Source organism: Tenrec ecaudatus, chromosome 4 (assembly GCF_050624435.1).
Source record: "Tenrec ecaudatus isolate mTenEca1 chromosome 4, mTenEca1.hap1, whole genome shotgun sequence".
Classification (NCBI taxonomy): Eukaryota; Metazoa; Chordata; class Mammalia; order Afrosoricida; family Tenrecidae; genus Tenrec; species Tenrec ecaudatus.
The window spans coordinates 53,279,831-53,302,931 of NC_134533.1; the positions used below are offsets into that span (position 1 = coordinate 53,279,831).

Sequence of the window (23,101 nt, forward strand, 5' to 3'; positions counted from 1 at the left end):
TTCTGAAGAGTCTGCCCCTGAGCTCCCGGAGCCCTTGCCACGGGCAGTTCTTTATACTCCCCGGTCTGGCCCCCTCCCACTGAACGCTGTAAGCTAACCAGACTCTTCACGGCAGGAGAGTGTCCCACCAGGAGCCCTGGACCTCAGCTGCCTCTCCTTCCTGTGGTTTGGGTCATCAAGAGTCCAGAAGGCCAGGCTAGCCAGGCTCTGACACTCCCCAGTTCAGAGCCAATAGGCTGGTCTCAGAACTGTGCTGGCCCTCCCCAAGGGAGAGGCGACCTGGGCACCTTACACTGGGCCTCCCAGTGGCCACCCATCCACGCTCCTCCACCCCTCCTCCCCACCTTGTACAATCTGAGAATATCCACACACATGTCTTTCAGGAGACCGTCATGGAGAGAAAGGCCCCAGAACCATGTCAGGGCCTGCCCCGGGCCATGTCCTCCAGAGATGGCTTTCTGCAGGATGAAGAAGAGGAGGAAGGTACTGACAGTGGGGCCAGGTGTGGGATGAAGGTAGGAGGAGATTCCAGCCTGAGGCCTGGCCAAGGGTGGGCTACTGAGATGGGTGGGGAGTCTTCCTGCATGATGAGACACTTAGCCATCAATGAAACTCCCATGCACCTCCATTTTCTCTTGTGTCCGTGGGGATGAAACATCCCCTGGTCCATCCCTAGAGAGGGTGGAGTGTCAAGCCACAGTGTGTGTCCCACAGAGGAGGCGGCCGAGAGCGAGGACGAGGACAACCTGTCTTCCGTGCTGCACCAGCGCGCCAAGATCCCGTGGCGAGCCTGTGCCAAGTACCTGTCCTCCGCCGGCATCCTGCTCCTGTCCCTGCTCGGCTTCTCCCAGCTGCTCAAGCACATGGTCCTGGTGGCCATCGACTACTGGCTGGCCAAGTGGACCGACAGCGCCCTGACCCTGAACCCTGTGGTCAGGAACTGCTCCCTCAGCCAGGTGCCGCCAGCTGACCCCCAGCCCTGGCTAGGAGTGGGGATGGGTGGGTACTGAGCCAGCAGACAGCCCCGGGGACCCACCTTGTTCTCTGCCTGGTCACAGGAGTGCTCCCTCGACCAGACAGTCTATGCCATGGTGTTCACGGTCCTCTGCAGCCTGGGCATCGTGCTGTGCCTCGTCACATCTGTGACCGTGGAGTGGACGGGGCTGAAGGTGGCCAAGAGGCTGCACCGCAGCCTGCTGAACCGCATCATCCTGGCCCCCATGAGGTACCACCCTCCCCCGGCCGCTTCTAAGCCTCCCTTGGCCCATCTGTAAGGTGGGAACCAGATGACCTCTGCCCCTGGGTGGTGTGCAGTTTGCTCAGGGACCACTAGAACAGAAAAGTTGGCTAAACACACCCAGTGGCTCCTTGAAAGAAGGGCTCCGTGACCTGCTTGGGAAAGATGGGTGCTGTCACATAACAAGGGGCCCCACAGCCAGAAACAGAACGGTCCTCCGCAGGTTCCTGAAGCCACCTCTCTACAGAAGGAGACTGCGTGCCCCCCACCCCGAGCTTGTCTCCCACTGAGTGATTAGTGGATTCGAACCACAGACCTTCAGCTAGCAGCTGAACGCTTAACCATTCTGTTGCCAGAGCCCAGGCAGCCCTATGGGGCAGTTTTACTGGGTAGCACTCGGGGGACCAAAAGTCAGAGCAAATGCCACGGTGACAAGTTTGGTGGGGTGCTTTGGCCAGAGGCTGGTGGGAAGGGTCCAGGGACACAGTGTGGGTGGATGTACCCTCATAGCAGGCGGCAGGCAGGGACTAGTGTTCGCTTGGCCTGGCATGCCGGGCATTCGCTATGATTATCTGACACCATTGTCACAGTGGTGCTCGGGGCAAGTGCCGCGTAAATGTGAGCATCCCTTCCCTAGGCAGGTGCCACCTGCCCTCCCCCATGCCTCTCTCCCCACCCTCAGCCAGAGTCTCCACACTCTCTGCTTCATCTTTCTGTAAATCCAAAACTGCTCTTAAAAATGAAGTCTGTTACCACGCACACATGCAGACCAGCTGGTTGGTCCCTCACCGCTGTCTGCCCTCTGTCACTCTTCAGCCCTATGCGCGGTCTCCACGCCCACTAACCTGGCCTCAGAGCTTATTTATCCTCTCCTGCCCCAGATTGGCAGTTCTAAGGTTCTCCTCTTGGGGTTGGGCCAACTCCGGGTCACAGCAAGGTAGCCTGGTGGGGTCAGCCAGCCGGCAGGCTGTCCCCAGAGCTCTGTTCTCTAGACGGGATGTCTCTTGCTCCAAGGACTGTGTGTCCCCGGGAGGACAGCTGCACAGTGACTCAGGCCAACCTAGTAGCCGAGAAAGATGGCCACAGTCACACGCGGGCTTAAGAGAGGCTATGGAGGGGCCGAGCCCTCGTCACTGGGGCACGCGCAGCCAGGGAGCTGAGAATATTATCGGGGCCACAGGCCAGGTGTCTGCAGAACTGCAAAGGTGACAGTCCCCTCCCCGGGGAGCCAGAACTGGGCTTCCTAGACATTGTGCAGACACTGAAAGAAATAACTACTCTCCTTCAATAAACAGGAAGTGAATGAAAGACGCATGAGTAACTGCTCTCCTGGTTGCCTCCTAGGTTTTTTGAGACCACACCCCTGGGCAGCATCCTGAACAGATTTTCATCAGACTGTAACACCATTGACCAGGTACACAGGACCCGCCCCTGGGGCGGCATTTCCCCGGATCAGGTGATCAGACCCCTGTGTGGGAAACCCGGAGTCCGCACTCCGGTCTGATTATAAAGCATCCCAGGACCTGTGGCCGCTCTGGTGAGACATTACCATCCAGCTGAGGGAAAGGGGACCCCTGTGGCTTTTCTCTGAGACCCCACTGGTTCACGCCAGTCAGCCTGCAGTTGATTCCCAGCCTCAGTGACCGATTCTGTAGAAGACTGTTCATTGACATTCATCCACCTGCATTTCTCATTTTCCATTGTGCTAGACGGTCAGAAAGCACAGAGCCCTGCTTTGGGGGCCCTTACAGCGTAGCTGGAGAGATTCAGACACGGGCGTGCCCGTGACCGAGTGAGGGAGCAGAGCACGGTGGCTGGGGTCACTGAGCATAAGTACACCCCAAAGCACACAGGACCTTCCGCTGCACTGAGAGGTTCAAAGTGCAAGTATTGGTTTTCAGGGCTTCCAGGCTCCTTTGAAATGTGCCCTAACCCTGTAGGAAAGAGACTTAACTCAGAGCAATGCTTTGTGGGAACAGAAACTCCCTGAGGGAGTGTGGAGAATTCCCGGAGGTCTGCCTTCCCAGAGCTCGGCACTGTCTGCCCCTCTTGTTCCCCCTCTCCCTTCCCAGCACATCCCATCCACACTGGAGTGCCTCAGCCGGTCCACCCTGCTCTGTGTCTCCGCCCTGGCCGTCATCTCCTACGTCACGCCTATGTTCCTCGTCGCCCTCCTGCCCCTGGCCGTCGTATGCTACTTCATCCAGAAGTACTTTCGGGTGGCATCCAGGTGAGGGCAGCCTTTGCCAGCCCCAGTTAGGGGTCGGAGGGGGTGATGCCTGGGCAGTTTGTACCCGTATTGGAATCAGCATCACAATAAAGGCAATGGCACTCCTATCCCACGGCTCTGCCAGAAGCCCTGGTGGCACAGTGGTTACACACTGGGATGCTCACTGCAAGGTCAGCAGTTCGAAACCACCAGCTGTTCCCTGGGAGAAAGGTGAGGCTTTCTACCTTCATTAAAAGTGACAGTCTCAGAAACCCACTGGGGGTGGGAGGGGTGGCGCAGTTTTACCCTGCCCTGTCGAGTTGGAACTGATGGGATGGCAGTGAGTTTGGAGAGAATACACTCACATGCACACCCCACAGTGAACACTAGAACAGTTTCCTCAGAGTTAGGGTCAGCACTGCAATTGCTACATCCGGTTGGTCGATGTCACCTTTACACTCTGCCAAAATGAATGCTTCCAGGGGGTCGGTGATTCTGAGTGCAAATCGGAGAATTCATCAGTGGGGGGCAGTCAGAGGGCGCCTGGCATGGAGGGTGCTACAGCAGTCACACTGCCCAGCCCAGGAGGTCCTGGGGGCCGCCCACAGCCACCCTCATCGATCACATTCGTCCTCATGAGTGGTGAGCCACGGTCCCCACTCTCCGACGATGCAGGGTTTTCTCAGGATGTTCTCCAGCAAGTTCTTTCTGGGAGCCCTTCTGTGTAATGCCAGTGAATTGTAGGGAATGTTGGAAAGAACCTTGAGCTGTGCTCCTCGGACTGCCAATTACATCCCATTAGCGGATCATGAAATCAATATTGTGGCTCACAACCCAACCTTTTCTTTTTTTTTTTTTTAAATGAATTAGAATGGTAAGCTGCTCCCCATGAAACCTCGGTGTGGGTTGTGTTAGTGGGTGTGTGTGTGTGTACCGATTGGTGATGTAAGATGTCTTTTCTTGCTCTGGGCTGTGGTCAGAAGGTTAAGTACCTCTCCCCAGGGCTCAGAGTTGGTTAGAACTGGAGACAGAATGCTGATTATCAACCAACATAATTCAGTTCAGATCCATTTGGGCCATAATTACGTTGCCCAGAAGTATCAACATTTGTGTGTAAATGGCTTTGGGCCCGTGTGGTCCAGAATCCCTTGGCAGCCAGGGGGAACAGAACGCGTTGATATTTGCAAGATGACTGCGGCGTCTTAAACACTTGTGTGAGTGGTTCCACACAGCTCTGTTCTCTGCCAGAAGAGCCACCCTGTTCCCCTGGCACCCACTCTCTCCCTGGAGACATTTAGTCCAGGAATTGGCTTCCTCCGGCCCCACCCGGCCCCAGCTCAAGTGCCCTTTGAGAAGGTGCGGAGCGACAGGCATTGATTTCTGATTCTGTGGACACCTCTGGTGTTTGGCCTGTGGCTCGCTGAAACCTATTGTGGGGTGGGGTGGGATGAGGTGGGGTCAGGGGGCCGAATGTTGAGCGCTTTTCCTTTGGTCTTTCGGTTCTCCGACAGGCTGTTTGGAGGCTCGGGATGTTCACTTATAAGATGAAACTAGCCCCGCCCGCCAGCCTGGCCCGGAAGCCAGGTGTGCAGCAAACGTGTGCAGCCAGGTAGAGGCGTGGTGAGGCAGGCGAGGCCTGGGACGGTAACGGCTCTGCCTCCTCGTCCCCGATACCGCGCAGCTCTCTCCTCCCAGCAGCTCTGTGCGGTGGTGCCACGGGTCGCCTTCACAGATGAGGAAACCAAGGTCTAGAGAGGGAACGTCATTTGCCCCCCCCCCACACACACACACGTATATGGATGGAACTAGGACTCAGCGCAGGTGCAGCTCTGAGCCCGCCCGCTTGACCCTCCCACTCTGTCCACCCCGCACAGGGACCTGCAGCAGCTGGATGACACCACCCAGCTGCCTCTGCTCTCCCACTTTGCAGAGACTGTGGAAGGCCTCACCACCATCCGGGCCTTCAGGTAAGCTCCCAGGGGCCAGGGTCACAGGCTTTAGTCCTCAGAGTTCCTCTTAGGAAAGCCCAGGGAGAGTGTCTCCCCACCCTTCCTTGGCTCCAAGGGGTCAGCTCGTGCTCCATGACACCACCCCCCCAGCCTCACCCCCCAGCCCAGCAGGCAGCCCTGCACTAAGGCAAAGCATGAAGGAGCAAGGCTGGGGCGGTCTTCGCACATCAGTGCTGGAAAGGCCCAGGTCGCCTGGTTCCACCCCGGCGATGTCTTCTGTTGAGAATTCCCAGGTGCCAACCCCTGTGCTCAGTATGTCACATGCCTGCCGCCCTCATTCTGCACTTTGACCCAAGGCAGTGGGCAGAATCATCCCCATTCCACCGACAAGGAAACTGAGACGCAGAGCTGTTATATAACCTCTCCACGTAAGGCCCTGCAAAGCCCAGGCTTGATCCTAGTGGTTCATGCAGCAAGCACAGATGGAGCACCTCCCTGGAACTAAGCCCAGCGCCGGGCACCAAACGGACGGACGCAGATGAGTCCGACAAGCCTCAGAGCCGCAGGCATGCACGACCCGGGCTCTGAGCAGGCAGCACAAACCAATGGGGGGCAGTGATGGAGGGAGAAGGGTGGTGGGAGGAGAAGGGATGCTGTCGTGGAAGACTTCCTGGAGGAGGGATCCTTGAAGCTGAGACTCAAAGGATGGGTTAGAGTTCTCCGGGCTGGAGAGATTCCCCCAAAACCTTCAGTGACCGCACCACCCTCCCGCCAGCCTGAGTGGCTATGTAGGACCAGACGGGCACATCTGAAGCTGCTTGGGAGAAGAAAGGGCTGTGACCTGACTTCCGGCTGATGAGAGGGCACCTCTCCTCCAGCCAGGCAGGACAGAGACCCCTGACCCAGATCGCTGGGCTCAGGCCTCTGCGCCTCACCTAGATTATTTTTAGAAGGCATAGCCACACACACGCATGCAATGTGGCAGGGACCATGCAACACCAGGCTCCGTGTCCAGGAGTAACCTCCAGAGGCTCAAAGACCAGCTCCCCTCCCCCACCAAATATCCAAAGGCCAGCCACAGCCCTTGGAGAGGAGCCCAGCCCAGCCCGACCTCGCCGGCCTCTGCTCACATGTGCAGGTCCTGGGGGGCCAGTGGGAAGACTACTTCTGAGGGGTCCTGCCTAAGAAAAGCAAAACCGAGCTCCAAACTGGCCTCGGCTCTGCCCCCGCCACTCACCCCTCCCGGCCCCCTACCAGCTTGGAGACCAGCAACTGCCTTAAGAGTCACCACCGGCCTCCTCTCCCAAGCCTGAACTTTCCCCCACTCCTTCACCCTCCATGGGCAAAACCCTCCTGGGAGTAGGTCCCAGCACCCTGTAGCCACCTGAGCTAAGGCTGGCTGAAGCCAAGCCTGAGCTGGGCCAGAAGGAGCACTGCCAGCGAGGCCCCCACACCCTGCACTCACATGATGGGTGAATTTCAAACCAATTCATTGGCTCTAGCCCAGTGGCCTGCCCTGCTGACGGCTAACTACCACTTATTGATGGGGCGCTTCCTGTGTGCCAGACACCATGCAGCGTGCAGAACCTGCACTCCTGTCTTTACTCCCCCCGACAGCCCCTCACCAGGGCTGGAGCAGCCACGTGCTACAGACAAAGAAAGCCAGACTCCAGTCCCAGCCAAAGTTCCCAGAGACAGTGAGGGCTGGTGTTCAGCACGGACCCTCTGGTCATTCCTGAGATGCCCTGCTTTCTCCCCAAGAGTTGCAAGAGTGTCCCAGCACTTGGCATGGTATTTCAGAGTTGGGTCAGACCTCACGGGAGGAAGTACTCTTCCCATTTTACTGTTGAGGAACTGGGTCTTAAGGAATGGTGATCAGATGCCAACCCGAGCCGGCATGCCTCGAGGGCCGGAGCCCTTGCCTCAGCCCTCAGGCATACAGTGTCACACTCAGAAGCTCCCAAGCCGCGCACATGCACGCGCGCACATACACACACACACACACACCCCTCTGGGTGCTGTCCCTTTCCTCTTCCTCTGACCCTCATTCAGACATGCGCTCACATAGATACACGCATACATCCGTGTCTCCGACACCCACTCACTGAAAGGCTTTAGATACAAGATTTCGCACTCACTCCAGACACATTGCTGTCACACTCGTCTACCCCCTGGCTATACAGTCACACACCCCTGACACCTCAGACTCACTTCACCACCCGCATCAGACACGCGGTGCAGACACGCACGCTCCGCCCGGAAGAAGCAAGCTGAGCAAACAGTGCCCAGGGGGAGTGACAAGCTGATGCCCAGATGCCCAGCCCATCGGGACGGAGTGTCCGTGTGCCCTGAGGTTAGCCTTCAGATCCAGGGATGCCCAGTCTTTCCATAGTCACCATCAAGCGACTGCTCCTGCCCCCTCCCATGGGCCATGCTCAAGTCAGTCAGAGCCAGGGGTGGCTAGCAAGCACGATGCTGCCTCAGTCAGAGAGGAGAGGCAGGTCCCTGTGCAGTAACACGGGGGAGGACATGTTGAGGACACCAGGGCAGGAACGGGCCTCCCCAGAGTTCAGTTTACTGAGAGGGGCATCGCTGAGGGAAGGTTCCTTTCACCTTTCATGCACTCACTCTGTATTCAGTCTAGTGTCTGTGTGTTAGGCCGGGTGGACTAGAGAAACAGATCCACGGGTCCTCATCTACGTATAAGAAAGAACTTTCTATCAAGTAATTACAGATCAAGAAAGCTTCTCAGCCCAGTTCAATTCCAATGCAAGCTAACTCAAGTCAAATACAATACTAACTCAACTGCAGTACGTCCAAGTCCAGACGGTCCAATACTAGCCCCTCTTCAAGCACACTCAGCCGTGTCCATGCTGCAGAATGGAGGAAGATCACAGGCCAGTGGGTGCAGTTGTGCGGATCTGAGGTCGGTGGAAACATGGTCAGGCACTGAGAACTCACCGGAGGGGGGGACCAGAAGCCCAGCAAGCAGGAAGGCAGAGTGACAGAGAGGGAGGGGTTCCCAGGTCCTCCCTCTAAGAAGACCACACCCTCAAGAAGGCACCCTCATTCAGGCTGGGACCCAACTGGCAGGTTCGCTTCCATTGCCACACTTTGCCGCATCTCTGAGTGTACATACAAGTGTCTAGCTACCACCACCAGGCCCAGGAAATACCTTGGTGAGCAACACAGACTTGATTTTGGTCCTCCTGAAGGTACAGTCTAGTGAGGAGATGGATTATACCGACGATGAGGAGAGCAGGCTTCCGAGAAAGGGCAATCAGGGGGAGAGAGCTATGGATCAGAAGAGACTCAGCGGCAGTGGGTTCGGGTTTTTAACCGTGGGTAAGGCAGTGGTCAGGGAAGGCCTTTCTGAAGGGGTGCCCCGAGGATCGAGAAGGAGTCGGCCTTGTGAACCAACAGCAGCAGGAAAAGAGTGTGCAGAAGGGTAGGTAAGCACTTGGTAGGCAAGCAGGTAGGGGTAGGTAAGCACAACTGAAACATGACTGAGGTGATTGTAGCATGGAGACCCAGGGGCATCGTGGCAAGGGAGGAGGTTGGTAAGCTTGGCATGGGCCAGTTCTCACAGGCTCCTGGCAAGGAGCTGATTCTTTATCTTGAAAGCAAAGTTCTGAAGTTCCATTTAGAACATCTGCAATTCTCACCATAGTGAATGAGGTGGGGAGTGCAGAGTGCAGACCCAATGCCCATCTGTAAGCCACTGGACATCCCCTTACAGAAGGGTCTCGGGGAAGAGACGAGCCAGTCAGAGTGCAATGCAGCAACGATGAAACATAAGCTTTCCTCTAGTTCTTAAATGCTTCCTCCCCCACCCACTATCATGATCCCAATTCTACCTTACAAATCTGGCTAGACCAGATGTACACTGGTACAGATAGGACCTGGAAATGCAGGGAATCCAGGACGGATGATCCCTTCAGGACCAGTGATACTGGGAGGGTAGAAGGAGGGTGGGTTGGAAAGGGGGAAACTATTACAAGGATCTACATGTGACCTCCTCCCTGGGGGACGGACAACAGAAAAGTAGGTGAAGGGAGACGTCGAACAGGGCAAGATATGACAAAATAGTAATTTATAAATTATCAAGGGTTCATGAGGGAGGAGCAAGTGGGGAAGGAGGGGAAAAATGAGGAGCTGATGCCAGGGTCTTAGATGGAGAGCAAATGTTTTGAGAATGATCAGGGCAATGAATGTATAAATGTGCTTTACACGATTGATGTATGTGTGGATTGTAGTAAGAGTTGTAGGAGCCCCTAATAAAATTATTTTTTTAAAGAACATCTGCATTGATGTTCTAAGCTTGGGGAGAGAGATGGTGCCACCTGGCATGTAGAAGGATTCTGCTGGCTCCTGTGAAAGGCAGGAGACAGACCTGTTATATAGCTGGTGGTGAGCGGGAGGTCTGAGAGAGGTGGGCAGAGCCAAGGGCTCTTTTAGAAGTAGAAATGAGAGGACTTGACAATGGGTCTGGTTTGGGTCCAGGATGGGTCCTAGGGGGCCTACATAGTGGCATGATGGAGAAGTTCTGTTGAATCCAGAGAGGAGACCTGGTCTTGAGGTGGACGCAGGAGGACTCTCGGAGGAGTCTCTTGACCAAGTGTAACAAGGATAAACGAGTTGGCATTCGTTGGATGGTGGAGGCAGTATATTTGGGGGTGGTGAGACCAACATGGCCCCTTCTCTTGCGAGGGAGAGTCTCAGGGACTTTGTGGACCAACATTATTCCTTCAGACCCTCTTCATCTGCCCTCCAGGTACGAGGCCCGGTTCCAGAAGAAGCTCCGTGAATATACAGACTCCAACAATATCGCCTCCCTCTTCCTCACAGCTGCCAACAGATGGCTGGAAGTTCGCATGGCAAGTGCTGCTCAGCCCGAGTGGGGTCCCCAGACGAGGTTCCAGTGGTCATGTGGAGGCAGACCAAGGACCAAATACAGACCCCAGGGTGGGAAGACAAGGGTACTGGGTTGTGTGTGCGCAGTGGACACACCCTGGTCCTCCCAGTGTTTGCCCTGAGACTCTTCTCACTGAATCACTTGCCTGCAAGGTTGGGTGTCTGAAGGGTGTGAAAAAAATGGTTGTATGTGTACCTGTGTCTGAAGGGGGTCATGTGAAGTTAGGAAAGACACAGACACTGGGGGGAGGAGGGGATAAGTGATGGGACAATGGAGGAATGGCGTCAGAATAGGTATGAACTGTGGAACGTAAAACTGATGATCCATTCTGCAAACCTCCACCAACCTCACAACAGGCTGCAGTGGTTCTCAACCCGTGGGTCGCGACCCCTCTGGATGTTGAATGACACTCTCACAGGGGTTTCCTGATTCATAACAGTAGCAAAATGACAGTGATGAAGTAGCAATGAAGTAATTTGATGGTTGGGGGTCACCACAACACGAGGAACTGTATTAAAGGGTCTCAGCATTAGGAAGGTTGAGAACCACTGCAGCAGAGAACCTTTTTAAGGAAGATCGTGTGACATATAGCGTGTGCTTGGGTGAGCCAGCTGATGAGGTACATGTGTGTTGGTGTGTGCAGGTGGCTGGGGAGGAGGGAAAGCACATGCTTGTATGCACCTGTTGTCTCCCTGAGGCCCTGGTGTGGTCTGATGATGATGATGATGTGTGTGTGTGGGAGGGGGGGAGCTAGGGTTGAACCTTGGCTGGCCCGCTCTCTGTCCTGGGAAAGAAATGAGTATGTGGTAGGATGGAGGGCCCTGTAGCCCTGCCCCCTGACTGCCCAGGCCAGCCCTTCTCCCTCCGCAGGAGTACATTGGTGCGTGTGTGGTCCTCATCGCAGCCGTGACCTCCATCTCCAACTCACTGCACAGGGAGCTCTCTGCCGGCCTGGTGGGCCTGGGCCTCACCTACGCCCTCATGGTGAGTGAGCTGGGGCAGCAAGAGCCCAGCACCAGCACTCAGGGCCTCTGTGAGCCCCTTCCCCTGGGACAGACTCTCAGCTGATTTGACTGTGAAGGAAATCAGAAGGCCCAGGTGGGCTGGAGAGCATGCTCACAGGTTCCCCCTTCACCCAAGATCCATGCCCAAGAGACTGTGAGAAAGAGTCCACAGTCATTGGAACCCTCCTCTGACCTCCGGGGAAGGCCACCCTTCATAGCTAGTTGAGGCAGCAGAAGTCCCCTGCCCCTCCATCTGTGAGAGGGGCCATCCTGGTGGCAGGAGATAGGATCAGGTCACCCCTGTGGCCCATCGGACCCCACTCTCCCCTCAGGTCTCCAACTACCTGAACTGGATGGTGAGGAACCTGGCAGACATGGAGATCCAGCTCGGAGCCGTGAAGCGGATCCACGGGCTGCTGAAGACGGAGGCAGAGAGTTACGAGGGGCTGCTAGGTGAGGGCCCACAGGAGGGGAGGGTTGGGGCTGGGAGCCACAAGGGAGCCTGGGTATACTGGCACCCCTGGGCACGAGCTGATTCCCAGCCTGCCCCCTAGCACCATCACTGATCCCAAAGAACTGGCCAGACCGAGGGAAGGTTCAGATCGAGAACTTGAGTGTACGCTATGACAGCTCCCTGAAGCCCGTGCTGAAGCACGTCAACGCCCTCATCGCCCCTGGACAGAAGGTCAGCCCGCAGCTCTGCCCCAGGGGCGGCCCTCACGTCCTGTCCTCCCCATTCCCGGTGGCCGCCCTCCCAGCAGTTGGTCTGAGCCCTGACAGACACCCGGGGCTTTGTCTGAGTAGCCTGCAGATGCTCCCAGGAGAGTCTCCCACACACACGCTTCCTGAGCTTCAGAGCAGGAGCTGTGGCGGGGGGGGGGGGGGGGGGGGGGGAGGATTGCCCTGGTCCCTGACTCAACTCTCCCCCTCCCTCCTCCCTTCCCTGTGACTGCCACCCTGTCATTATCTGTGCCTGTCAGTCCCACTGTCTCTGGCTGCTGGAGGTGTCTCTGCCCTTGCCCCACTCACCCTGCTGTCACTGCCTCTTGCTCTGAAGTGATGGCTTCATTTCTGGTGGTTCCAAAGAGTCAGGCAGTCCCTGCGCCTCAGCCAAGGCACCATACATCCTGCATTTATGCACTCTGCCTTCCCCCTCATCCTCCCACCCCACCCCTACCCAGGCACCCCCAACTCCCCTGCAGCCAAGTACCAGACCTGCCCAGACCCACATCGAGACCCGGGCATGTAGACATCTGTACCCCTGCCCAGGCTCTCGGGTCCCTGGGTGGGCACCTCCACACCCACCATGGGAAACACACCCAAGCCCAGGGCCCAGCACTGACCAAGCAGAAACTAGCCCGAAGGCTCTGACTCCCACCCCTGCTCAAAGCCTCAGAGTTAGGACAAGGGGGCCACCACTCCCAGCAGCCTTCAAACCGATGCCTGCTCCTGCCTCTCTAGATTGGGATCTGCGGCCGCACGGGCAGTGGGAAGTCCTCCTTCTCTCTCGCCTTCTTCCGCATGGTGGACATGTTTGAAGGTGAGACCAACCTCTGAAGACAGAAAAAACACACACACACAGCAGGTACCTACAGACCCACAGTCCTGGTGTGTGGTCAGACTTCACACAGGAGACCCAGTCCTCACGGCCTTGTCCTGCCACCTCCCGGGGACCCCGGTCTCTGGCCCTGCCCCTCTCGGCATGTCCCACCTGTGACACTATCTCCATGCAGGGCGAATCATCATCGATGGCATTGACATTGCCAAGCTGCCCCTGCACACCCTGCGCTCACGCCTCTCCATCATCCTGCAGGACCCTGTCCTGTTCAGCGGCACCATCCGGTGAGGCCCTGTGCACTGCCAGCCTGACCTCAAGCTCGGCTCCAGCAGACGAGGGGGATGGGTGACCAGGAGACCCTGCTTGGCACCCAACCAAGCTCAAGCTTTGGGCACTGTGGGCTGACACTTGTTCTTCAGAAGTTTCCCATTGACCCCATGTCCTTCCCTTTCCCACTAGGCCTAGGCTGGCACCCAAACCCACAGTTCTGGGATGCCTCCCTCACCCATGGCCACCATATTGGGGTCCTCACCCCAGCCAGACTGCCCAAGCCAGTCAATTCCCGGTCACGGCTACTCCCTTGACCTCATCCTCTGTAAGCCCCGGGATGGACCCTGCCCCCCCACAGTGGGGTGTTCTGTGTCCCCCTCCAGCTTCAACCTGGACCCAGAGAAGAAATGCTCAGACACTACGCTCTGGGAGGCCCTGGAGATCGCCCAGCTGAAGCTGGTAGTGAAGGCACTACCAGGAGGCCTTGGTAACAACTCACCTGCTACTGGGGAGGGGTGGGGACTCTAAAGGAGGGGGCACACCTCACACTCATGTCTTAGCTGTGCCCAGAGACCTGTTAGCTCTCTATCTATCTATCTATCTATCTATCTATCTATCTATCTATCTATCTATCTCTATCTCTATCTCTCTCTCATTATATAAGTGACCTACCTCAGGTTCCATAATTGGTCAGTTCAAGGCCAGCCTCTCTTGCAGGGGTCAGGGTGGGGTGTGGACTTGGGCTCCCAATGGGCCCAGCTTACAAGTCACTGCTATGATGTCAGTGTCCTCAGAACTGCCCTGCCTCCTCCCTCTCCTGCCTCTTTCTGCCCGGGGCTTGGAGAGGTCTGACCCAGAAATCAAGGGCATAGGTCACTCAGCCAAAGTCCGTCAAGCCAGGAGGGTGGAGGCAGGGTGTTGCGGATTTTCTGAGGCTGCTGAAGCGGTGCGGTTGGCCAAGGCATGGGTGCAGACACTTACCCAGGACAGCCCTGCCCATGCCACAGCAGTGCACAACTTCAGGGGCCACCATTCGCATTGGTGTCTGGGCAAGTGGTGCCTGTGGAACTGTGCACACTTGGGTGTTGACCTGGCACACACCTCTACTCACGGACACACACCCAAACTTGCAGCCTCTTACACATGTGCCTCACCAACCCAGCCCCACCATCCGCCTGCTCAGCCCTGTCCCCCACCTGCTGCTTCCAGATGCCATCATCACAGAAGGCGGGGAGAATTTCAGCCAGGGCCAGAGGCAGCTGTTCTGCCTGGCTCGAGCCTTCGTGAGGAAGACCAGCATCTTCATCATGGATGAGGCCACGGCTTCCATCGACATGGCCACGGTCGGTCCCCAGCCCATCCACATGGCAGAGGCCTTGTGGGGTGGGGGAGGCAGGGGAGGCCTGCATGTCAACTTAGGGAGGAGTGCACACAGCAGTCCTGAAGTGTCCAGAGTGGTTTGGGGTAGAAAGGACAAAGGGCTGGGATACCCCAACACTGGTTAGTTTTAAGGGCCATTCCTGCACACACACTCCACATACTGACTCCATCCCTGTCACACACACACATTACACACTGCACACTGGCCCACATAGACTCTACACCACACACACACTGGCCCATTTAGACTCCATACCTCACAGACACACACACACTGCACCCTGGGCCACATAGACTCCACCCCCCCACACACACATACACTGCACACTATATACACACTGACCCACATAGACTCCATACCACATACACACACATACCACGTGCCTACACACAACCCTATACTCCCACATATCACACACACAATGAACATACACCTTGTCTGCACACACAGCATATATATGCTCCCAGCCCCTGAGTGTTCAGTCCCTGGACCAAGGCCAATGAGAGGGTGGAACAGGATCTGGGCCCCACCTTCCAAAGCCAGGCCTGACCCCAACTGCTGGGGCAGGTGAGCCTGTTAACAGCTGCTGCCCCACCTGGCAGGAGAACATCCTCCAGAAGGTGGTGATGACGGCCTTCGCAGACCGCACTGTGGTCACCATCGCGGTAAGAGTAATGGGGTCGGGGGGTGGGGGGAGCTGGAACACGTGGGAAGAGGACTGCTACTAGTGGGGCAGCCTGGGGGCTCACCTGCCCCAGCTAGCAGGCAAGGCAAGGAGTCTGAGCAGCAGGATTTGAAGTGGAGTTTACACCTGTACTTTCTTCAGATCCAGCCCTTCTCCAGGTTCCAAGGCCCTACCTGGTCCCCGGCAGCCCGCTGAGCCAGGCTGGTTTACTCCCCCACTAGAAGTGGGAAGTAGGGTATCGCGAGTCTCTGGATCTTGAGTCTCTGGAAAGTGGGGGCAGAGTGGAGTCTGAATGAGGGGATAGTTGGTGGTGTTAAAAGTTGGAGGGGACAGCACAGACACAGGGTGTCCTCCTCCCGGGTACTGCGAGAGGGATGCCCGTCAGCTGCCAACCCCGCCCTTGTCCCCGCCCCTCCCAGCACCGCGTGCACACCATCCTGAGCGCAGACCTGGTCCTCGTCCTGAAGCGAGGCGCCATCCTGGAGTTCGACAAGCCCGAGAAGTTGCTCAGCCGGCACGACAGTGTCTTTGCCTCCTTTGTCCGAGCAGACAAGTGACCGGCTGCTGGCCCTCAGGGCTGCTGGCCCTCATGTGCCATTCCTCATCCCCGCCCAGCCCCAGCCCTGGGGTTTCTAACTGTAAATCACTTGTAAATAAAGAGATCAGTTATTTCTTACCAGATGCCCCACTCTGGTCTGGGGGGTGGGGCGCACATGGGGTACATTGGAGCCAACCTGGCTTTGGTATTGGATTCACCTGCAGAAGCTGCATGACCTTGGACACAGGTGTTTCTGTGAAGATCTCATGGCCAAGGTACCCTTATCCTTCTCGCTCTCATTCTTGGATTACAATGATGGGGCCTGGGTACCCTGCATCAACAGGAGTTCACCTGCAGCCCACACGAGTCCAATACAGTGTGGCCTGAACATAAGCTGAAAGGAACTGAGCAGGTGACTGAATAGGCCAGGGGGTGATTCCACGTGTTGACATGAGGACGTGCCTCTGGGCACTATTTTCCTCTCCCTCCCCAGATTACCTCCGGGCCCCACTAGGAGCCCCAGAGGAAAAGGGATGCTCTTGCCCAGTGGTTCCAGCAGAAGTATCAGGAGCGTTTTTGTTTGGTTGGTTTTTTCTTTAGTGTTTTCTGGTTGAATCCACACAAAACCCTGTGCTTTAATGACTGCCGTAGCTCTGCCTGAAGGGATGAAGGAGCTGGTGCTTCCAAGTCCCATGGTATGTTAGACTGGGTTGACTAGAGATGCTCATATGTGTGTAAAAGAGAGATTTATATCAAAGAGCAATTGTACTTTAAGAGGAAAACATCCCAGCCCAGTCTAGATCAAGTCCATAAGTCCGATATTAGTCTATAAGTTCCTCTTCAGACTCACACAGCACATGCAATGATGCCGAATGCAGGAAGATCACAAGCAAGTGGGTGAAAGGTCTTGTGGATCCAATAGCAGTACATGCATCTCCAGGGCTCTGGCTGCCATCAGCGTGGCTCCATGTGGCTTGTCAACAGGAATGTGAAGCAGAGAGAGAGTTTGCCACGCCTCCAACGAGGAAGAGAGGAAGTTCCCAGAATCCTCATGAGAAGGACACACCCATAAGGAGGGATCATCAAACTGTGCCTGATTGACAGGCTAGACTCCACCCCTTCATTCTTTTATCAAGTTGACATGAAATTGTGTAACTACCACACATGACTAATGATAAAGTTTGTGTTCTTTCATGTTTGTTTTCAATTTGTGTGTGTGTGTGTGTGCGTGTGTGTGTGTGTGTGAAAGACGGTTTACCGAGCATATCATCGGGGTTTTTTGTTTGCTTTATCATTTTATTGGGGGCTCTCATTGCAATACATACATACATACAGTGTGTCAAGCACATTTGTGCATACGTTGCCATCATCATTTTCAAAACATTTAGTTTCTACTTGAGCCCTTGGTATCGGCTGCTCAAGATCACCAGCTTTATAGTCAACAATCGATTCACATTTCGTTTCAATTCATCCATGTCAGTCCCTTCAGTGTACCATTGCTTCCCTCCCGTTTCCTCGCTGCTGCTGATTTCCATTCCTCTGCCTTTCCTAACCCTCTGTCCCATGGACGTTAAACAGTTGATTACTCTAACATGGTTGGGGGTTCAAATTTTATACCTTGAAGGGTGGAGGCCATCACAGTTCGGGGGTCTCACCAGCCTCTGTGACAAGTAAAGCCTGGTCTCTTTTATGCTTTTGAATCTGCTGTACAATTTTCACAGGAATGTCAGTGGACCAGCTCAGGTCACATAACACATAATCTGTGAGCTGAGAGCAGAATCCACATAATCTGTGAGCTGAGGGCAGAATCCACATAATCTGTGAGCTGAGGGCAGAATCCACTGGTGGGCTAGGGCTAGAGCACATGGCCACATCTCCGTCCCCAAGCAGGGGCGTTCCAGAGTGAGAGGGGAATAACTCTAGTGGGAGAGCAATGTGCATATGCCAGAAGTCAGTCAGGTGATAACCAGGGGAGGGGTCCAGACACCGGAGAGCTCTTCTCATACTCGATCTGCATCCTGAAACAGGAGTGCCCACCTGCCCTCAACATTTGCATGTTGCCTTCAGTATTGGCTGTGCCAGCCACAGCGAGGTCTGCATGCATTTCTCTTGGCCAAGGGCAGATCAGGACCTTAATTTACCAGTCTCATTGGAAAAGGTCCCAGAACAGACCCTTCTGGATGCTCCAGGTGCCAGGGGAGCTCAGGAAGGGAGCTCTCAGTGAAGCCTGCTGGTAGGGACCGGGTCTGTGTTCCACAATGGGAGAAGGAGAACTTGAGTAGGCAAAGAGGTTGGGGCAGCAGGAGCTAGAGAGTAATGGTCATGATGGCCGGAGTGATTAAGAGTGCCGGTTGGTCAGAGAGGTGGAAGGGAGATGAGAGCAGCAGAGAGGGACATTCGACCCGAGAAAGTGGAATATCAGGACAAAGAATTGAGGGTAAAGGAGAGCCCTGCTTGCCCTTTACTGGGATGTAAACTTGTCCTGACTTTGATAGGATTGATCAGACCCCTTCTCCCAACAAATTCCTCATCACAGTCACCTTCCCTTGCTGCCTGTGCAGCAGCTCTTAAACTGTTGAGATGGTTTCAGCCTTCTCTTGCACTGATCAAATACAACCCACTGTCAAGTTGTTTCTGACTTCTACTGACCCTATAGGACAGACAAGAGCTGCATCCTAGGAGTTCCAAGGCTGTAAATCCTTATGAAAGCCCTGCCGTATATTTTTCCCTTGGAATGCCTGGCAGGTTCAAATCGCCTGCCTTTTTTGTTAGCAGCTAAGTACACCACCAGGGCTTGCTCTCTTGCACTAGTGCCAGTCATTGACATTGAGTAGAATCCAATTAATTCAGAGACCATCTAGAACAGTGGTTCTTAACCTGTGGGTCGGGACCCCTGTGGGGGTCGAATAACACTTTCACAGGGGTTGCCCAATTCATAACAGCAGCAAAATTACAGTGATGAAGTAGCAACGAAAATAATTTTATGGTTGAGGGGTCACCACAATATAAGGAACTATATTAAAGGGTCCCGACATTAGGAAGGTTGAGAACCACTGCTCTAGAACAGAGTAGAACTGCCTATGTAAATCTGCATAACAACAGAAAGCTCTCTTTCCCCCATGCAGTGGCTGATGGGTTTCCAACCACTGACTTTGTGGTTAGCAGCCCTGCTTGGACAAAAGAGAACTAATGAAGCATTTTAAACAAGAGCGTGGCTTGACACATGTACTGTTTGAAGAAGATGAACATGAGTCGTCGCAGAATGGAACAAAGTGGGAGGCTGAACCCTCCTGGACTGGATGGAACAGGGAGAAGGTGAAGCCTCAGGGTGGTTCAGAGATGCATCTAAGGCCCAGCAGCTTCCCTTCCTGTGAGCTTTCTAAGAACAGAGCGTGGATGGAGGGGAACTCCTCCCCATGCCTAGGGATTGGAGGGCAGGGGCTGGGCTGGGATGGCAAGGTCAAGATCACCCTTGATGTATGGATACCCCACACATGTGAGTCATCTATGGCTATTTGAACTAGCTCTCTCAAATGTGAAACCCACGCCTGACTCTTCTACCTAGTGTTCAGATTCTACACTTTGACCCACATGAAACCACGAGTGTGCCCTGTTTTAATCCGAGGCAGCTGCAATAATGTCCAAACAAACCTCCCCCAAGTCCCCTTTGTGGTACCTCTTCTGATAGCCAAAAGGATTTCCCATGTGACCCTGTCTCCTTGAGCTCCCCATTCTACCCACTCATTCCTTTTCCCCCTCCTCATCCTAGACATTGACCCTTTGTTAATCTAGCCCAACATCATGTTTAATCTCAATTGGCAGGGGCCATTCTGCTGGCCTGCCTCAAGTTCCCACTCCAACAAATAGCGGTCAGGATCTGAGCCTGGAGGGGGAGGGGGGAAAGGACATTACAAGTCCAACAACAGAGACCTAGCAGGCTTTCCGTTCCAGCTGAGAAGCAGGGACACCCAGGGACACCGCCCCCCCCCAGGCCCTTGGGCAATTCTAGGCTGATGTCTGCAATAGAATTACCATCCATGACCCAGCCAAACGGGTCCTCCCATTACCTCCTCCAACGGCCAAAGGGTCATTGAAACCATACAGGCCTGGTAGACTCAAACTGCTGACCTTGTGGTTAGCAGCCTAACAAGTGACCCACTAGCCCTCAGAGGCTCCTTTCCTAGGGTGGAAGAAATTGGGCTTTGAGTTTGAAGAGGAATTAGGGGTCAAGGATGATTCTAAAGCGAACGCCAGTGCCTCAGTGCCTCACCATGCAGCGAGGGGGTGGGTTAGCGTTAGGGGTGTTGACTGAAATGATGGAATCACCCTGCTTCCAGGCTAGAGCGTCTAGCTTGTGACTGTCTGTGCTTCCACGGTCCATAAGTAATTGTCCGGGGAAGACTCCGTGGCTTAAAGAGTCCAAGCCCCAGGGGTTAAAAAAACAAAACCTAAGAGCATCCCCCAGAAAGAAGGAGCGGTTTGTTGAGCGGTCTTCAGTCCACGTCTCCAGCCTCTGCCCCTTCGGGGCGCAGCCTCTGGGCGCCTCCTTTCCCCGGCCCTCAAAGCCCCCGGGCCGCTGTGCGACAAGCGGGTATTGACCCCATCGCGGATGGGAAAGTTGGAGGAGGGGAGCCGGCGCGTCCGGAAGGGCGAGGGCCGGAGAGGCAACCCCCACCCTCCCCTCCCTGCCCCTGGTTACTCGGAGCGGAGAGTGGAGTCCGGAGAGGCGGGGCCTGCGCCTGGGGCCGCCCCTCCCGCGCGGGACCCGGCGGGCGCCCCCTGGCGGCGCCGAAGCCCCACTCCCCGGCCCCCGGCCCCCGGCCCCCGGCCCCCGGCCCCCGGCCCCCGGCCCCCGGCCCCCGGCCCCCGGCCCCCGGCCCCCGGCCCGCGGCCCAGGTCCTCCGCCCCACCTAGCGCGGGTCCGACTCGGCGCACGGACGGACGCACGGACGCCAGGCGGGCGGGGCGGGGCGGGGCGGCGGCGGCGGAGGGGCAGGAGCAGGTGCTGCGGCGGCGGGCGGGGCGGCGCGGGCGGCGGTGCGTGCGTGCCGGCGGGCGACCGGCGGGCGGGCAGCAGGGAGGCCGGGACTCTCCGCGAGCCGGGGCAGGTCGCCCACGGGCGGGCGAGGGGGCGGGCGGCGACTCCGGAGGGCGCGGGATCCCCGGGAGGCAGAGCTGGCAGGGGATCCGTAGAGCGGCGGGAGCGATACAGGGGCACTGGGGCTTATCTGGAGGTGAGGCCGGGTTGGCCACTCTGTGGACCGGGAGCTTGGAGGGTGCCGGGGCCTGGCAGAGGAGGTGGGAGACGGGGTCGGGAGGGGGATGAGGTCTGGTTAGTTGGTGAGATCCCGAGGTGCGCAGTTTGGAGGTGGTTTAAGCCAGGCAGGCTCGGGGAGACTTGGGGGGCGGTCCAGGGATGGTTGGCCAGTGGGAGGCAGTGAGTTAGGAGCCAGGACGGGGTGGGCAGGAGGCAGGGTGGCAGGCTCAGTAGGCATAGCCGGGTGGGCTGAAGTGGGAGGCTAGTTGAGAATAGTGAGGTAGGACCCAGAGGGAAGAGTCCCAAGTGAGGCCAGCACCGGGTGAGGGTGACCCAGGGTGAGAGGGTCGCAGGGAGGGCACCCCAGAGTGAGGCCTGCTTCGGGGCCCTCGGTGTGGTCAGAGGGGCAGTCCCCATGGGGGAGACCCCTCCCGGGGTGCCACTGGAGCCATGCTGTCCCGCAAGGGCATCATCCCCGAGGAGTATGTGCTAACCCGGCTCGCGGAGGACCCTGCCGAGCCCCGGTACCGAGCCCGTGAGAGGCGGGCCCGCTTCGTGTCCAAGAACGGCAACTGCAACGTGGCCCACAAGAACATCCGCGAGCAGGGCCGCTTCCTGCAGGACGTGTTCACCACGCTGGTGGACCTCAAGTGGCCGCACACCCTGCTCATCTTCACCATGTCCTTCCTGTGCAGCTGGCTGCTCTTCGCCATGGTCTGGTGGCTCATCGCCTTCGCGCACGGCGACCTGGCCGCAGGAGAGGGCGGCCCTGTGCCCTGCGTCACCAGCATCCACTCCTTCTCCTCAGCCTTCCTGTTCTCCATCGAGGTCCAGGTGACCATCGGTTTTGGCGGTCGCATGGTGACCGAGGAGTGTCCGCTGGCCATCCTGATCCTCATCCTGCAGAACATCGTGGGGCTCATGATCAACGCCATCATGCTGGGCTGCATCTTCATGAAGACCGCCCAGGCCCACCGGCGGGCCGAGACCCTCATCTTCAGCAAGCACGCGGTCATCGCCCTGCGCCAGGGCCGCCTCTGCTTCATGCTGCGCGTGGGCGACCTCCGCAAGAGCATGATCATCAGCGCCACCGTGCACATGCAGGTGGTGCGCAAGACCACCAGCCCCGAGGGTGAGGTGGTGCCCCTCCACCAGGTGGACATCCCCATGGAGAACGGTGTCGGGGGCAACAGCATCTTCTTGGTGGCTCCGCTCATCATCTACCACGTCATCGATGCCAACAGCCCACTCTACGACCTGGCACCCGGCGACCTGCACCACCACCAGGACCTGGAGATCGTCGTCATCCTGGAAGGTGTGGTGGAGACCACGGGCATCACCACCCAGGCCCGCACCTCCTACCTGGCCGATGAGATCCTGTGGGGGCAGCGCTTTGTGCCCATTGTCGCAGAGGAGGACGGCCGGTATTCTGTGGACTACTCCAAGTTTGGCAACACCATCAAAGTGCCCACGCCACTCTACACCGCACATCAGCTTGATGATGACCGCAGCCTGCTAGACGCCTTGCCCCTGACCTCGGGCCGTGGACCCTTACGCAAGCGCAGTATGGCCGTGGCCAAGGCCAAGCCCAAGTTTAGCATCTCTCCGGATGCCCTGTCCTGAGCCATGGACGCCATGGGCCCCCGAGCTATACTCACGCACCTTTGTGTGCACATGGACAGTGTAGTGTGCGTGGTGCAGAGAGTGGACCGTGGTGTTGAACCTGTGACCGAAGCCGGGAACTGTGAGACTGGGCCCTCCTCAGCTCAGCCACGCCCCCTGCTGCTCGCCCACGGTGTTACAAGGCATTGTCACTCCCACCCGCGCTATTTTGGGCCTCAGCAGGAGCGAAGTTATTTTGGTCCTTGTTCCTCTCAGCCTCAACTCAGGACTGGCTCACACCTCACCCACCCAGCATGAAGCTGTGGGAGGTGCTGGGACCCAGAGCTGAGTCTCCAGCCAGTCTGAGGCCCCCCTAAGGCCCAACAATCTAGGTGGGGGTAAGGGAAAGGCAGTCCCAGGTTGGAGGTGTGCTGCTCTAATTCTGTGTTACCAAGAGGTGCCTGGGGTCAGCTTCACCCCTCCTTGGTCCCAGGAG

At 56.7% G+C, this 23,101-nt stretch overlaps 2 protein-coding genes across 5 annotated transcripts in view; both read left to right on the forward strand.

Moving 5' to 3' along the window:
* Positions 1-15,765, forward strand: part of ABCC8 (ATP binding cassette subfamily C member 8) — a 94,943-nt gene extending 79,178 nt beyond the window's left edge. For all 4 annotated transcript variants that reach the window (XM_075548424.1, XM_075548425.1, XM_075548426.1 and 1 more), the window contains 16 exons: positions 384-483; positions 715-956; positions 1,059-1,225; positions 2,582-2,651; positions 3,310-3,467; positions 5,321-5,413; positions 10,170-10,272; positions 11,181-11,294; positions 11,647-11,767; positions 11,869-11,999; positions 12,776-12,854; positions 13,048-13,156; positions 13,526-13,629; positions 14,352-14,485; positions 15,126-15,188; positions 15,628-15,765. In XM_075548424.1, the coding sequence (XP_075404539.1) occupies positions 384-483; positions 715-956; positions 1,059-1,225; positions 2,582-2,651; positions 3,310-3,467; positions 5,321-5,413; positions 10,170-10,272; positions 11,181-11,294; positions 11,647-11,767; positions 11,869-11,999; positions 12,776-12,854; positions 13,048-13,156; positions 13,526-13,629; positions 14,352-14,485; positions 15,126-15,188; positions 15,628-15,765 (1,926 nt within the window). The remainder of the gene's footprint in view (positions 1-383; positions 484-714; positions 957-1,058; positions 1,226-2,581; positions 2,652-3,309; positions 3,468-5,320; positions 5,414-10,169; positions 10,273-11,180; positions 11,295-11,646; positions 11,768-11,868; positions 12,000-12,775; positions 12,855-13,047; positions 13,157-13,525; positions 13,630-14,351; positions 14,486-15,125; positions 15,189-15,627) is intronic.
* Positions 15,766-21,453: 5,688 nt separating this feature from the next.
* Positions 21,454-22,626, forward strand: KCNJ11 (potassium inwardly rectifying channel subfamily J member 11). Its single transcript, XM_075548429.1, has one exon. It carries the CDS (start codon positions 21,454-21,456, stop codon positions 22,624-22,626), a length of 1,173 nt encoding a protein of 390 aa, XP_075404544.1.
* The last annotated feature ends 475 nt before the right edge of the window (positions 22,627-23,101 follow it).